We start from the raw sequence: 15626 nt of genomic DNA, 5'->3' as shown, positions 1-15626 counted from the left end.
ACCACATGACTAATTTTGCTACGTTTTGAACTGCAGTGTAAATATCTGATGTGCAGGATGGTCTTAGGGACAGCTGTGAGAGTCATTCGGATCCTTTCCAAGGATTCCCCTTTATTGTAGACTACTAGGTGGCAAGTAGGACCAAGCTTCGGAGGAAACGAACTCCCTGGAGAAATGTGAAGCTGTTTTCCCACCATACATCGCGTCATCTGCTCAATTGTCGTGTCGTTACGAGTCGCGAGAGCCCCCGGCCACTGCATGCTTTACTGCCGATGGACAGGTGACCCTAAAACCTTCCACGAACAACTGCTTGTCCACTGTGCCAGGACTTCAGACTTCAGCATTTGGGGTTAAGTCACCAAGGAGTCCACTGTTTGAACTAGTTTGGAAGGGCATAGAGACTTACAAAAGGAGTAATATGATAAACATTCTGTTTTTACTCCTATGGTGGAATTTCTGTCACCCATGGATTTGGACACCTGCTCTGGGCCCAGAGAGCCAGATGAGCATAGAGACTGATGGTCGTCAGTACCTGATTTTGAGCTTGCCACAAAAGTCCCTGCAGCCAAGTAGCAGGCAAATGAGCTGTAACAGCTGACTGGCTGACCAGGCTGTAAATAATTAAGTTGGTTTTGAGGCTCCATTTCTGTTTCTTGTAAGTGCTAATGGGCAGATCGCCGGTTGTAGTTCCCAGAACACCCGTCAGCCCTGGCCAATTCCTGACTCCTGAGTAGTTTTGTTGGGTAAACCCTGCTGACTTTATTGTTCTAGGAAATTTAAGCAATTCTAGCCTAGTCATCCGGGTCTGAAGAGGAGGTACACTGGCCCCTAGGAGCGTTAGGTTAAGTTCTCCACCAGGCCCACGGCGCCCAGTTTCCTGAGTCTGGGCATGGTGAGAAAGTTAGGATGCTAGTTTCTTAGATTTGTGTTTTGAGTATCTGAGTTTGACTGTTTGCTTTTTCCGTGGGAGAGCTGGAGAGGGGGTGGGGTCCATGGCTTTCTAGACAAACATTCTACGACTGAGGTATTATAATCCCAGATTTTGAGGCATGTTTTTAAAAATCAGGACTCTGAATGATCTAGTCCCAGCCGCAGCCCCCCCCCGCCCCCGCTGACCCCCTGCCTAAAAACACCCCAGCCTGCAGGGGCAGAGCTCCTGGAGTCTCCACCCAGGCCGCCAGGCACCTTTGAAGAACCATGTTCTGGGCTGCCAAAGCCACCCAAGCCATCCGTCTCCTGTAGCCAATCTCAACAGAGGCAACAGCAGATGCTTCGCTCCAAGTCCTTCAGCTTGTAGGCGGGCTCAGGTGAAGGGGACTTGTGCAGCCTGTTAGGAGACCGTGTGCCCGGAGGAGCGGCTGATGGCAGACAAGCTTATTTTCCACCACTCTTGCTGGGAAGTCCTCTATTTTTACTTAAATCCTGTGACACGCCAAAAAGCTCAGCTTTGGAAATAGCATTAGACTGCGGCCTCGTGTCACATGCAGGCGATCTCTCTGAGCTCCTTTCCTAAGTCCTTTGCCTCTACAGCACCGAGAACGGAGGAAGACAGGGGCCTTCTATCAGAGCAAACCACAACAGTCAAGGTTGGGGGCGGGGCCTAAGAAGAAGCTTGAGAGGGGAGGAGCTATTGTCATTTCCCACTGCGTCGTTACCAAGGAAACAAGCGGAGAGCTTGGTCACGGAGATTGGCAAGTCATGGGATGTGTCCCCTCCCCAGCTCCTTTCTTCCCTGGCGTCTGGTGTGGACTTGGCCCGTTGCAGGACCCTAAACACCCACACCTTTAGTGAGCTCCAATACATCCCTCTCCCGGCGCAGTTGCTCTGGTCGGACGGAAAAGCTTTCTTCTAGCTCACCAATCCCTTCTGCCGCCTCTCCTTAATCCGGGAACTGTAGCCTTGAGGATATTGCTAATCCACTTCTCACCTCTGGATTCCTCCCCACACTCTGCAGTCCTTGGCTTTAAGTGTTCTCCCTAAAATATTTAGAGATGGAGAGAGCATTCTAAAGGGTACACGAATAAGGTTTCCTTTGGCTTCTGTCTTGACCCTCAGTATAAGGGTCTGTAGGTAAAGAGAAAAAGCAAAATCATGACACGTTTCTTGCGAAAGTAAAATTTAGAGGATGGGAATGCGGGTTCTGCGTCGAAGCTACACACAGCAAGGGTACTGATCAGAGATTGGCTTGCTGTCCTACCTCTGAATCACATGACAAGGGGTTGGTTTGCTCTCCTTACATCGGAATCGGCAGTGAGCACGTGGGTGTAGTAAAGTCGTGACTTGAGCAACGGTCTACACATACTCCTTGTGTCTTAGAAGTGGTATTTTCACATGATTAGTTTGAAGCCTTCGTGCCCTTATTCAAAGAATTTTGCGGTTTTTTTACCCTCCCTTGCGCCTTTAATTTCTCCATCTCTAACAATATTTTCAAGTTTTAGTGCCTCATATTTAAGAAAAGTCCTATTGAATCAGCTCCATCTTCCAGCTCCTGTGTCCCTGCTTCCGCATAACACTCCAGAGTCTTTACCTCCTTTTCCAATCCTCACCCACCTCTGTCTTTCCCCGCTGCCCCCCACTGCCTGTAAACTCAGCGTTCAGGAGACTGAGGCTGTGAGTTTAGAGGCATCGTGGGCTCCGTGGTAAAATTCTGGCTCTCCCTCTCTCTTAAAAAAAAAAAAAAAAAAAAAATAGCGGCTACTGACGTTACTCAAGCTCACTTACCTGATCCAGCATTTAATGCATTAGCAATATTTGGGACAATTGAGCATGCGACTTTTGTTCTGTTTTGTTTTCCTGCCAAGTGCCATTGTTCCTTGGGATCATTTCTGCATCATCACGCTATTCAGCATGGGATGGCAATGTATACACCACATCTTTAATCTGCATTATTAACACATCACTATATTATCCTTACATCTTAAGTCAACCAGAAAAATATTAAGTACTCGTTTAAAGCCTTTGATAATTTTCATGATGTACATACTCCTATGGTCGATGTCACAGCCTCAGGAATTGGGAGACGCTAGGCTCCCAATTATACCCCTAGTTTCTCCTTTATCGTTATTGTCACCATTATTGCTGCTGTTATTGTTACCATTTTGGAAGTGCTAGGGATTGAACTGTGGGTGCCAGGCAAGCACTCTACCACTGAGCTGCGGCCCCAGCCCTTCCCGTCCTCTTCCCACCACGCGGGTTCAGCAGACGAGCTCTTCAAGTGCAGCAATTGCTGGAGACATTTTTTAACTTTACATGTCTGTGTATTGTGTTGGCACACATGTGCCATGGCACTTGCGTAGAGGTCAGAGGGCAACTCTCCTTCACTCCTTATGGGGATCAAACTTGGGTCATCAGGTTGGTGGCAAGTGCCTTTACCCGCTGAACCCTCTCACCAGCCCTTGGCAGACAGGAGTGAGCTATGGCATGTGGTGGGCAGAGAGGGACTCTACTAAGCACTGTACCATGCACGGGGCACCCCCCACCACCATTCACAGGAAAAGAATACAGCCTGAAGAATCAGGAGTGCCACTGATAAGAAATACTGAAAGAGACATACATCACCTCAGAAATACTGTAAATAGTAGGGAGCTGTAATAACTAAGAGTGCTATGTTCTGAGTACTGATTTATAAGTCTAATTTTTTTATGACTGTTTTTATGCATGGGTAAGCAAAAATAATAGCTTAGGGCTTTTTATGTTTCTTTTGTACCCTTACAGAGCAATATTTTATTTTATTTATTTATTTTTGGTTTTTCGAGACAGGGTTTCTCTGTGTAGCTTTGGCACCTTCCCTGGAACTCACTCTGTAGCCCAGGTTGGCCTCAAACTCACAGAGATCCACCTGCCTCTGCCTCCTGTGTGCTGGGATTAAAGGTGTGCGCCGCCACCACTGCCCAGCCAGAGCAATATTTTAAAAGCATAATTCAGATCATGTTTAACAGTCATTAAAATTGTTAGGAAAGGGAGAAAACCATATATATGTATGCATACACAGTGCCCACTGATTATATGTTTACATGCTACAGCAATGTAAAATGGCTATAAAAGTCTCTGCTTTCATGTGTGTGTATGTGTGTGTGTGTGTTTGAGAGAGAGAGAGAGAGAGAGAGAGAGAGAGAGAGAGAGAGAGAGAGAGAGGAGTGGATATGTGGACACAGGCACAGGTGCACACAGAGGCCAAGGGCATCAGATTCCCTGGATCTGGAGTTACAGGCAGTTATGAACCACCTGGTGTGGGTGGTGGGAACTGAACTCGGGTCCTCTCAAAGAGCAGCTGATGCTCTTTGCCACTGAGCCATTTCTCCGGCCCCTGCTTGTGCATTAGTTCAGACAGCCTTGGTGAACCTGGAGCTCACCATTTTATATAGACCAGCTTGCCAGTGGGCCCCTTGGGAACCTCCAGTCTCTGCCCCACTATGCTGCTAAGGGCAGGGGTTGCAGATGGCCAGAGCTTCCTGCTTTTTATATGGATGCCAGGCATGTAAACTTGGGTCTTCATGTGTGCCTAGAGTTTTCCTGCCTGGCCCACAGTCAGGACAAATCTCTATCACCTGCCAGTCCCACTGCGGCTCAGACCCAACCAAGTAAACACAGAGACTTATATTGCTTACAAACTGTATGGCCGTGGCAGGCTTCTTGCTAACTGTTCTTATATCTTAAATTAATCCATTTCTACAAATCTATACCTTGCCGTGTGGCTCGTGACTTACCGGCATCTTCACATGCTGCTTGTCCTGGTGGCGGCTGGCAGTGTCTCCCTCTGCCTTCCTGTTCTTTCTTTTCTCCTCTCTGTTAGTCCCACCTATACTTCCTGCCTAGCCACGGGCCAATCAGTATTTTATTTATTGACCAATCAGAGCAACACATTTGCCATGCAGGACATCCCACAGCTTGCTCTGCAAACATGAATGCTGTGGGATGGTTACCCCCTGAACTCTTTCCCCAACCCTTCATGTTTTTTTAAACCTCTTATGCTAACATAAAAAGTGAGCCTGGCCTGAATCCACAGAGCACTCTTAGAGTAGCACAGCTTGTCATCCACACCCCCCCTTACACCGTTTTCGGGAGCTTTAGAAGGGACAGGAAACTCGAATGTCTCCTGATTTCTCTACTACTCTGGACAGTTCAAATAAAAATTTTGAAGTACAAGTAGTGATTTGTTTTGCTCCTTAATAGTTCAAATTTTATCTTTTTAAAGACTAGTGCATGATCTATCAAGTAGGCGGTGTTGGTTAAGAAAGTCTATAATCAGCAGGGCGGTGGTGGCATATGCCTTTAATCCTAGCACTCAGGAGGCAGAGGCAGGTGGATTTATGTGAGTTCAAGGCCAGCCTGGTCTACAGAGTGAGTTCCAGGACAGCCAAGGCAACACTGAGAAACCCTGTCTCAAAATAATAATAATAATAATAATAATAATAATAATAATAATAATAATAAAAGAAAGGAAGTAAGTCTATAACCAATCCCCAGTTCTAGGTTAGGGGCTTGGGCAACCTTGTGGCTACAGCTGTTTCTCTATGCATGTTGGTTACGTTCAAGTCACACAACAAAGTATGTAAAGGTCACAGGCTTTAAAGACACAGACTGAGCTGAACTCTGGCTAATTATTTTCTATTTGACCCTAAATCTTGAATTCTAGTCCAACACAGGCATATTAAAAATCTCTGCAGGGAATGGAGAGATGGTTTGGTGATTAAGGGTGTGTTTACTGCGCTATCAGAAGACCAGAGTTCAGATCCCAGCACCAACGCTGGGTGGCTCTCGAAAGGCTGTGACTCCAGTGCCAAGAAATGTGATGTCCCCTTCCAGCAGCTGTGGGCACTTGCACCCCCCCCACACACACACACAGAGAGAGAGAGAGAGAGAGAGAGAGAGAGAGAGAGAGAGAGAGAGAGAGAGATATCTTTTTTAAAAATCACACACACAAATACAGATCTTTTAAAAAAATCTCCTATGTAAGGTACTTGTTAGGAAACCAAGTGTAATATATTAAGAATATAATTTAAATACCAAATTTCATTTTATTATTTCTTTTAGACAATTTTATTTAAATTCCACTAGGTTCCAGAAGCAGCTTCACAGCGGAGCATATACAATTATTTTAAGGTTCTCCTTTTGTTTGCTTTTCTTTTAGGACTCCCAAATACCTGAAGAATCACCCCAAGTCATTAGAAAGGAGGACAAAGCCGCAACAATCATTCAGAAGGCCTGGAAAAATTTCCTCGTGAGTTGGTTTAACTGATCCCTTGAGTGATAACTTATATCACACAAAATTCATGTATGTAAAGTGTGTGTGGACCAATAGTTCTTCTGTGTATTTTTACAGGTTTGTACCACCTTTCAACTTAGAAGTTCATTATTTAGTTTCAAAAGTTAAAATTATCTGAGTGGTGGTGGTAATTCCAGCACCTGGGAGGCAGAGGCAGGTGGATCGCTGTGAGTTGGAAGCCAGCCTAGTCTACAAAGCAAGTTCCAGGACAGCTAGGACCGTTATACAGAGAAACCTTGTCTCAAACAACCAAAATGAAAAAAAAAAAAGTTAAAATTACTTCATTAGGTTTACAAACATTGATGTTCTTGTTAGTTAAAACAATTTTTTGTGTGCATGTATGTAGATATGTGTGTGGTAGGTGTGGACATATTTGTGCATGCATGCACATGGAGGCCACAAATCAACCTCAGACATTGCTCCTTAGGATGCTGTCTACTTTTTCTACTAGTTTTGCGACAGGAACCCTCACCAGCCTGTAACTTGCCGAGTAGGCTGCAGTGGCTATCCAGCAAACCTCAGTGATCCACCAGCTCTGGCTCCCCTGTGCCGGGATTCTGAGGGTCCCACCACATTCAGCTTTTTTACATGGACACTGGAGATCAAACCCAGGTCCTCAGGTTTCCACAGTAAGCACTTTGGTACTGAGCCACCCTCTGGCCCCCACTAAGTTTCTGAATGGGGTCAGACTCTGATAATAGCTAATTCCCGTAAGGGATGGCTGTGGGCACAGCAGCCTCCTCATGGCCTCTTTAACTCTAAGGGATGGCTGTGGGCACAGCAGCCTCCTCATGGCCTCTTTAACTCTAAGGGATGGCTGTGGGCACAGCAGCCTCCTCATGGCCTCTTTAACTGTAAAGGACGGCTGTGGGCACAGTGCATACCAAGGACAGACTGCTAGATACTGCTAAGAGACTCACGGTCCTTGGGGGCCAACAAGCGTGGGGACTGTAGTGGTTCCGGGGGCTGTGACATAGGGGTGGTGCTCCGGGTGTGGCTACGCAAGGGGAACAGCAGCCTCTGTCTGATGGCTCCCCCGCCCCACCCTCGCACACGTTGCTTATGCTCTGATTGTGGCAGAGCCCACTGCAGTGGGAGTTCCAGCCGTGTGGAGGAGCCTGAGGCACCGTGATGGACCCTCCACGTCCTCAGTATCAGTGCACACAGGGGTGGGGTAGGTGGAGCCAAGGCCATGTGAGTGGACCAGCAGCAGGGACCGCAGTGTTTCCTTACAGTTCCGGTGAACTCCGTGGGTCTCTGCTTCCGTTTTGACACTAGTGCAGGGCCACGAGCAGCTGCCACAGTCTGGGCCTCAGGATGCAAGTGCAGAGAACTGCTGGTTCTTAAGGTCTGCGCTCCCTGCATCTGTTCCCAGTGCAGAGCATCCAATAGCATAGGCAACTCTACTCGGCAAGGGCAGGTTGGGTTTGCAACAAGCCAATGTCGTGGGTGTCTATGGAACCCTGGAGGGGAGGGGTGTGCAGGGATCTCTGACTCCGAGAACACTCCACATTTACACAACAGTAATGTGGAGTCTTGAGGTGCCTCTAGCTTAAAGCAGCCTGTGTGTTCACCTGGAGACTCTGAAGTCCTTGTCCAGAGTTTAGCCGCTAGACAGAGTCATGGTTACTTACCTGACTGACCGGCCAACCTGGGAGAGCTACGAAGCTTTTTACTAGCAAAGACTGCGGCCAAGCTGACAGGAGTCTACAGGGACTCTCCGCTTCACACTCTCTGGCAGTGTGTTTGGGGGGGGGGGCGGGGAAGGGGAGGAGTTGCCTTCTGCGATTTGAGCTGGGGTGGGAATTGCAGGAACTGCAGAAATACTTTTCTTTCTACACTATCATCGCAAACATCTTAATCCTTCCTTCCCTCCCTCACTCCTCATTCCTTCCCTCCCACTTCCTCCCCCCTACATCCCCCACTTCCTCCCTCCCTATTTCCCTCTCTCTGTCCCTCCACTTTCCTCCCTCCCATTCCTTCTCCAACTCCCTCCCTCCCTCCCCCTCCCCCTCCTTCCTCCACTTCCCTCCCTCCTTCTCACCCTCCCCCACTTCCTCCCTCCCTCCCTTCCTCCTTCCCTCCTTCCCACTTTGTCCTCATTTAGTCCTCTGTCATCTCCTGAAGTCACTCACCTTGTAAAGCAGCTATGTCTGTGAACTTGGTTCTTTTCGCAGTAAGAAGTGGGTGCTGGTCTATATCTAACACCCCTCCATCCTTGTGTTCTCCCACTCCCTCTTTTATAGTGTCCTCGAGGTTTGATGTCAGGATAGCACCAGCCTCATAAAAGGAGCTAGGGAAGCCAGCGTACTTTCTCTCAAAGGGTTTCAGTTTGAAGCCTGGTTTCTCTGCTCCTGCAGGACCACTCAGCTCTGTGTCTCTGTGCACATATACAGACAGCTAATGAGAAACAGAGAGTTCCAGGCCAGTGAGAGAGCTCAGTGGGTAAAGGCAAGTGCCAGCAGGCCTTTGATGTAAGCGCTGTCCCTGGGAAGCACAAGGTGGAAAGGAGGACCCAGTTCCCAGAAGTGTCCTCTCATCTCCAAAGGTGTACTCTAGCACCCCCGGCCCAAATAAATAAGTGTAAAAAACTTTTCAAACCCTTAAAAAAGTAGAGAATCTAGTTTTCACCATAAAATTCTGTGTTTCAACCTTTAGAATGTGGCTGTATTCCAACACTTTAAAAGTCTGATTGATTTAAGAAGACAAGGGGAGCCACGCCAGATAGTGAGGTTCCTTAATCCTAAAGAGGTAAGGCTGTTCTTACCTCACAGCATCTTATCAGTTCAATGCTCTCGTGTTTGCTTCCTTAAAAACTTCTTGTTGATAAATAAATAAATCTTTAAAAAAAAAAAAAAACTTCTTGTTGAACTATTACATGCTTCCTGTAATAATACCATCACAGAAAGCAAAAGCATATAGTTAACTGAATTACCACAAAGCAAATACCACCAAACTATGCTCAAGCTCACTGTGCCTGCCAGTCACTTAGGACCCCTTCCCAACACCATGCTTTAGTTCCTCCTTCTGGAAGCAGGCTTTGAGGTGCTGTCCTGGTTGGTTTTGGTTTTTGTCAACTTGACACAAGCTCGGGTCATTTGGGAAGAGGTGTGTCTGCAGGGCATTATCTTGATAATGATGAATGTGATAATGATGGACGTGGGATGGCCAAGCCTACTTGGGTGGTGCCACTTCTGAGCAGGTGGTCCTGGGTTCTAAACCAGCTGAGCAAAGCCAGTAAGCAGCACCCTCCATGGCCTCTGCATCAGCTCCTGCCTCCAGGTGCTCCATAAGGGGAGGAGAAACCCCAAGCTTGCATCCTTGCTCTCTTGTGGCAAGAATGCCCTCACAGCAGGAAGCCCCTCTGCCACCACAGCCACCAGGACTGTAAGGAAAACCTTCCCAGTCACCAGTATTTTGTTTCAGAAACAGAAAGTGAACCGACATGCCCCAGAACCTCTTCTAGTCCATTCCTGAGTGTACAACCAAGAGAAAAATTCAGGAATCCACCAGAAGACATGAAGGGTAATGTTCACAGCAGCTCTGTAACTCAAGCTATAGAGGCTACAGTACAGACAGAGCAAATGTGGAGCTGTAAGAGTTGATAGGCTGGTATGATAAAATGCTAGTAGCAATGCAAAATAACCCATGTATCTATCCACTTGGATGGATTTTTTTTTTTAATCTCTCCCCAACCCCCAGAGCTGAGGACCGAACCCAGGGCCTTGCACTACTAGGCAAGCGCTCTACCACTGAACTAAATCCCCAACCCCATGGATGGATCTTATACATCCATCAAAGATTAAAGCTGAACAAAAATCCAGGCACCAAAATAGTATATAAATGTATAATTCCTTTTGTGCGAAATTCAAAACCTGCCAACATTAATCCAGGAAGATAAAAGAGATTTTTATTTTTTTATTTTATTTTATTTTACAATACCATTCAGTTCTACATATCAGCCACGGGTTCCCCTATTCTCCCCCCCTCCCACGCCCTCCTCTTACCCCCAGCCCACCCCCCATTCCCACCTCCTCCAGGGCAAATCCTCCCCCCGAGGACTGCGATCAACCTGGTAGACTCAGTCCAGGCAGGTCCAGTCCCTTCCTCCCAGACTGAGCCAAGCGTCCCTGCATAAGCCCCAGGTTTCAAACAGCCAACTCACTGCCTAATTGCCTCCCAAACTGATCAAGCCAATCAATTGTCTCACCTATTCAGAGGGCCTGATCCAGCTGGGGGCCCCCTCAGCCTGATAAAAGAGATTTTTAAGGATAGTCAACTGGGAGAAGTCACAGGACCACAATGCTGGAAGTGTTTATGATTTTTATATGACTTAGAGATGCCATGAAATATACAAACATGTAAAAATTCATAGAGCTACACACTTAAAATTTGTCCAAATCCTAGTGAAAGTACATGTATGTGTGATGTCACCATCCAAACATGAAAAATTTTATGCAGAATTGTATACTTTGTATTTCATTTACAAAGGTTTTAGCCAGGAGAAAATTATTCTGAAAAATTAATAGATTTTTCAAACCAAAATACCTATTTTCTCATCTAACCTAATATAATCAAGGAGATAGATGTGAGCTGTCTTCAGATAAGGGATCAAGTTCCCCCACCACCACCCATTTTCTTTTTGGTGCAGGGCACTACATTTACAAGATTTACTACACACATAATTTGAGTCTTTTTTTGACTTAACAAAAGCTAGTTAGGAAAGGCCCATCTCGTGTTGAGCTTGAGTGGACCAGTTATTATTTTTTTTTTCTGAATTTATTTACAAGGTATAACATTCTATATGTAAGTCATATATTTGAGGACTTATTATTTCTGTTTTACAAATAATAAGTCACTTAGGATTTGTATTTTTTTTGTTGTTGTTTTGAGACAGGATCTCTCTATCTATATAGTCCTGGCTGTCCTGGAGCTCGCTCTGTAGTCCAGGCTGGTCTTGAACTCCCTGTGCTCCACCTGCCTCGGCCTCCCGAGTGCTGGGATGAGGGTGCCCCACCACACTCATCTGAAGATTTGCATTTATATTGCACAGAAAGGAGAGCTTGGCAGTATTTTTCCAGTTAACCTGTGGGGGACCAGCTCCCACCTTTTCCAGGGTTCCTATGAAGAGGAGAGAGAAATAAGAAATATTAAGTAGAATGATAGGCCTTGCTGAGAAGAAGAAAAACAGAAACACAGGATAGCTTCGGGAGGACCTGGTTCAACACCCAATGGCCCAGAACTTTATTCAAAAAAGGCTTTGCCAGGTGTTGGTGGCGCATGCCTTTAATCCCAGCATTTGGGAGGCAGAGGCAAGTGGATCTCTGTGAGTTCCAGGCCAGCCTGGTCTACAGAGCGAGATCCAGGAAAGGTGCAAAGATACACAGAGAAACCCTGTCTCAAAAACAAAAACAAAATCAAAAAAGGCTTTTTATAACTGCCAAGGGGAGGTGCAAAAGACTTCCCCTTGCTAGATACAACCAAATGTAGACCCCTCCAAACACCTGGTACCCAGACCCGTGGTCCAATCATCTTCTCATGCAGCCCTGCTGAGTAAAGCAAGCTCAGATCTCCCTAGCATACTTCTGTAGGCTCCCACATTATCCTAAGAGCTGTCCATAAGTCCTTAACTTTCGAAGTATTTTTATGATTCCAGGGCTGGAGAAATAGCTCAGCAGTTAAGAGCTCACACTGCTCTGCCCGAGGACCCAAGTTCAGTTCCCAGCACCCACATTAGGTGGCTCACAACCACCTGAAACTCCAGCTTCAGTGGGATCCAATGTCTCTGGCTTCCACGGTACCTGTACTCACATGTACCCCCCACATAATCATAATTAAAAATAAAAATATTTTATGATTTAAATAGAATTATTTGAAGCCTATTCACCTGACCTGTTTTGTAAGTAGTAAATACCAGCGACTGCTTTTAATGGACAGAATGAGAAGTAACAAGGTGATGCTCACGGAATGTTGATGGCACATCTGTTTTCTCACAGGCGGAGCTCCTGGATGGTGCTGCTGGCATTCAAGTCCGATTCAGGCTGGGTGGGGTGAGTATGTATGAGCCCTTGTTTGGTAGGTTTGTTTATCGCTTTTATTGAAAATGGATTTTCTTCTCACATAATAGATCCCGATTACAGCTTCCCCTCCCTCTACTCTTCCCAGTTCCTCCTCACCTCTCTTCTCATCCAGATCCACTCCCTTTCTGTCTCATTAGAAAGCAAACAGACTTCTAAGGGATAATGGCATGAATGATATGATATGTTATGCTAAAACAAAAACTAACACACCAGAACTGGACAAAACAAACGGAAGAGAAAGAGCCCAAGAGAAGGCACAAGAGTCAGAGACCCACTTGTTAGCACACACGGGAATCCCATAAAAACCCTAAGCTAGAAGCCATAGTGTATACACAGAAGACCTGGTACAGACCCATTCAGGCCCTGCACATGCTGCCCCAGACTCTGTGAGTTCATATGAGCTTGACTCATGTTGATTTAGAGGGCCTGATTTCTTGGTGTCTTCCATTTCCTCTGGCTCTTATACTCCACTTCCTCTTCCACAGAGTTCCCTGAGCCATAAGGGGAGGGGTTTGATGGAGACATCTCATTTAGGGCTGAGTGTTTCAAGGTCTCTCATTCTCTGCACATTGTCCAGCTGTGGATCTCTGTATTCGTTCACATCTGCTGCAGGAGGAAGCATCTCTGAGGATGGTAGAACAAGGCACTGATTTATGAGGACAGCAGAATGTCATTAGAAGCCATTTTATTGTTACTTTTTTTGGGTGGGGCGGTATTTGGTTTTACCCTTGGTCCCTGGACTATCTAGTCTCAAGTTCTTGGTCACCCAAGTAATGTCGTATGGGTTCCATCTCATGGAGTGCACCCTAAGTCAAATAAGACATTGGTTGGTTACTCCCACAAGCTTTGTGCCACCATTGCCCTAGCGTATCTTGCAGGTGGGACAGCATTGCAGATCAAAGGGTTGGTGGCTGCGGTAGTGTTTATGTTTCTCTTTTGGTAGTGTGCAGAGAAGCTCAACTTGGAGGTGAAGGCTCTGTGTAGGCACCAGCTTGACTTCTTTATGTTCAGTGAGTTGTATAGGTGTTGTCTTCAGCAATGGGGACTTTCCTGTCAGTTTGTGAGGAACAACCTATGGTCTTGGCAACAGCCTGAGTTATCTGGGGATTCCATGGGACTCCTTTAGCCAACAACTTAGTTAGATTCAGCCCAATTCTGGTACTAGATGTTTCACTGGGTGACAAGAAATGGCTAGATGGGACTCTGTCTTCCCCATTATTTGGTGATTTCACTTAGATGGCCTTCATATATGTATATATTTTAGCCTCTACTGTATTAAGTTCCCATACTACCCTTCAATTTTAGCTGTTTCTCCCCATATTCCTTCCCTCATTCCCCTTTTTCTCTCCCTCCCCACTTGATCCTCACATTCCAGCCTCCCCCATCCATATCTCTCGATTCTATTTGCTTTTCCTAGCATGATCTATCACCCCTTGTCTCTTACTCTATACCTAACCTCTGTGGTTCTAAGATTGTACCTTGGTCATTGATGACTTAACAGCTAATAGCCACATATAAATGAATATACATCATATTTCTGGGTCTGGGATACATCACTCAGGATAATTTTTTTCTAGTTCCATCCGTTTACCCATTAATTTAATGATTTTATTATCTTTGTAATGGCTGGATAATAATCCATGGTGTAAATGTTCCATATTTTCTTTTATCCATTCTTCTGTTGAGTTCTTTATTTATTTTGGATATTAAACCTCTATTGAATGTGTAGTTGGTAAAAATCTTTTACTGTTCTATAGGCTGCCACTTTGTCTGTCCTATTGATGGTGTCCTTGGCTTTTCAGTTTCATGAAGTCCCATTTATTAATTGTTGATCTTAGTGCCTGAGCCATTGGTCTTCTGTTCAGAAAATATTTTCCTGTGTCAATGTGTTTTTTATATATATTAATTATTTATTTTTATTTTATGTGCATAGGTGTTTTGCCTGAATGTATGTCTATGTCTGATCTTGGAATTACAGACAGTTGTGAGCTGCCATGTAGGTGCTGGGAACTGAAGCCAGGTCCTCTGGAAGATCAGCCAGTGCTCTTAACTGCTGGGCCATCTCTCCAGTCCCTGCCAAGTAGTTTAAGAATCTTCCCCACTTTCTCTTCTAGTCAGGTTCAGTGTGTCTGGTTTTATGTTGAGGTCTTTGATCCATTTGGGTTAGTTTTGTGCAGGATGATAAGTATGAATCAATTTGCATTCTTCTACATGCAGACATCCAGTTTGACCAGTACTATTTGTTGAAGATGCTGTCTTCGTTTAAAAAAAAAAAATCAAGTGTCCATAAGTGTATGGATTTATGTTTGGGTCTTCAGTTTGATTTCATTGATCAACATGTCTGTTTTTGTGCCAATACCATGCTGTTTTAATTACCATGGTTCTATAAAACAATTAAAATCAGGCATAGTGATGCCTCTTGCAGTTCGTTCATATAAAGCTGAAATTTGTCCTTTCAAGATCTGTGGAGAACTGTGTTGGAATTTTGATGGGGATTGCATTGAATCTATAGACTGCCTTGTAGGATGACCATTTTTACTGTATTAATGTTACTGATCCATGAGCATGGGAGATCTTTCCATCTTCTGATAACTTCTTCAATTTCTTCAGTGTCATTAAGTTTTTTCATATTTTGATATGAGTTGCTTAGAGTTGCCTCAAGATATTTTGTATTATTTGAGGCTACTGTGAAAGGTGCTTCCCTGATTTCTTTCTTTGTTGTTTGTATTTAGGTAGGCTATTGTATATATATAGGTGGGCTATTGATTTCCACTTTCAGGCCTTGAACTGTTTTATTCATTTCCTTCCATTGTTTGTTTGTGTTTTCATAGGTGAGGAGATTTACTCATTTCTTCTGTAAGGACCTCTATCATGTTCATAATGGCTATTTTAAGGTCCTTTTCTTGTGTTTCAGCTAGGTTGTGTTTCTCAGGGCCTGCTGTGGGAGGGCTGCTGGCCTTAGTGGAGACATATTGTTCTGGCTGTTTCCTTGTTTTTATACTGGCGTCTGGGCATCTGGGGTTGGGAAGATTGTAATTCTAGATGCTGATATCTGATCTTGTCTTCGTTGGGTGCGTGTTTTGTTTCTTGATTTCTGTTGCCCTCTCTGGTTCTTAGGAGACTGTGGATGTATGTTGCCTGATAGGAATTTTTCTGGGATCCTGTTAGGTGTGGCCACTGAGAGTTCCAGATAAAATGTATTTCTTAGTACTGGGAGCTAACACATGAGAATGGGGATGGGCCAGGAGGGACGTTTTGAGGGGGTCCACAGAAGGGAAGAA

General features: G+C 45.3%; 1 protein-coding gene across 1 annotated transcript in view; it reads left to right on the top strand.

The window, feature by feature from the left end:
- C7H11orf65 (chromosome 7 C11orf65 homolog) overlaps nucleotides 1–15626 on the top strand; it is a 29075-nt gene that overhangs the window by 2067 nt on the left and 11382 nt on the right. The window contains exons 2-4 of the mRNA XM_028865118.2: nucleotides 6131–6220; nucleotides 8924–9016; nucleotides 12262–12315. Coding sequence (XP_028720951.1) covers nucleotides 6131–6220; nucleotides 8924–9016; nucleotides 12262–12315 — 237 coding nt within the window. The remainder of the gene's footprint in view (nucleotides 1–6130; nucleotides 6221–8923; nucleotides 9017–12261; nucleotides 12316–15626) is intronic.

Source organism: Peromyscus leucopus, chromosome 7 (assembly GCF_004664715.2).
Source record: "Peromyscus leucopus breed LL Stock chromosome 7, UCI_PerLeu_2.1, whole genome shotgun sequence".
Taxonomy (NCBI): domain Eukaryota; kingdom Metazoa; phylum Chordata; class Mammalia; order Rodentia; family Cricetidae; genus Peromyscus; species Peromyscus leucopus.
The sequence above is the reverse complement of the archived record's forward strand: the minus strand, read 5'-3'. Positions and strand labels throughout refer to the sequence as shown.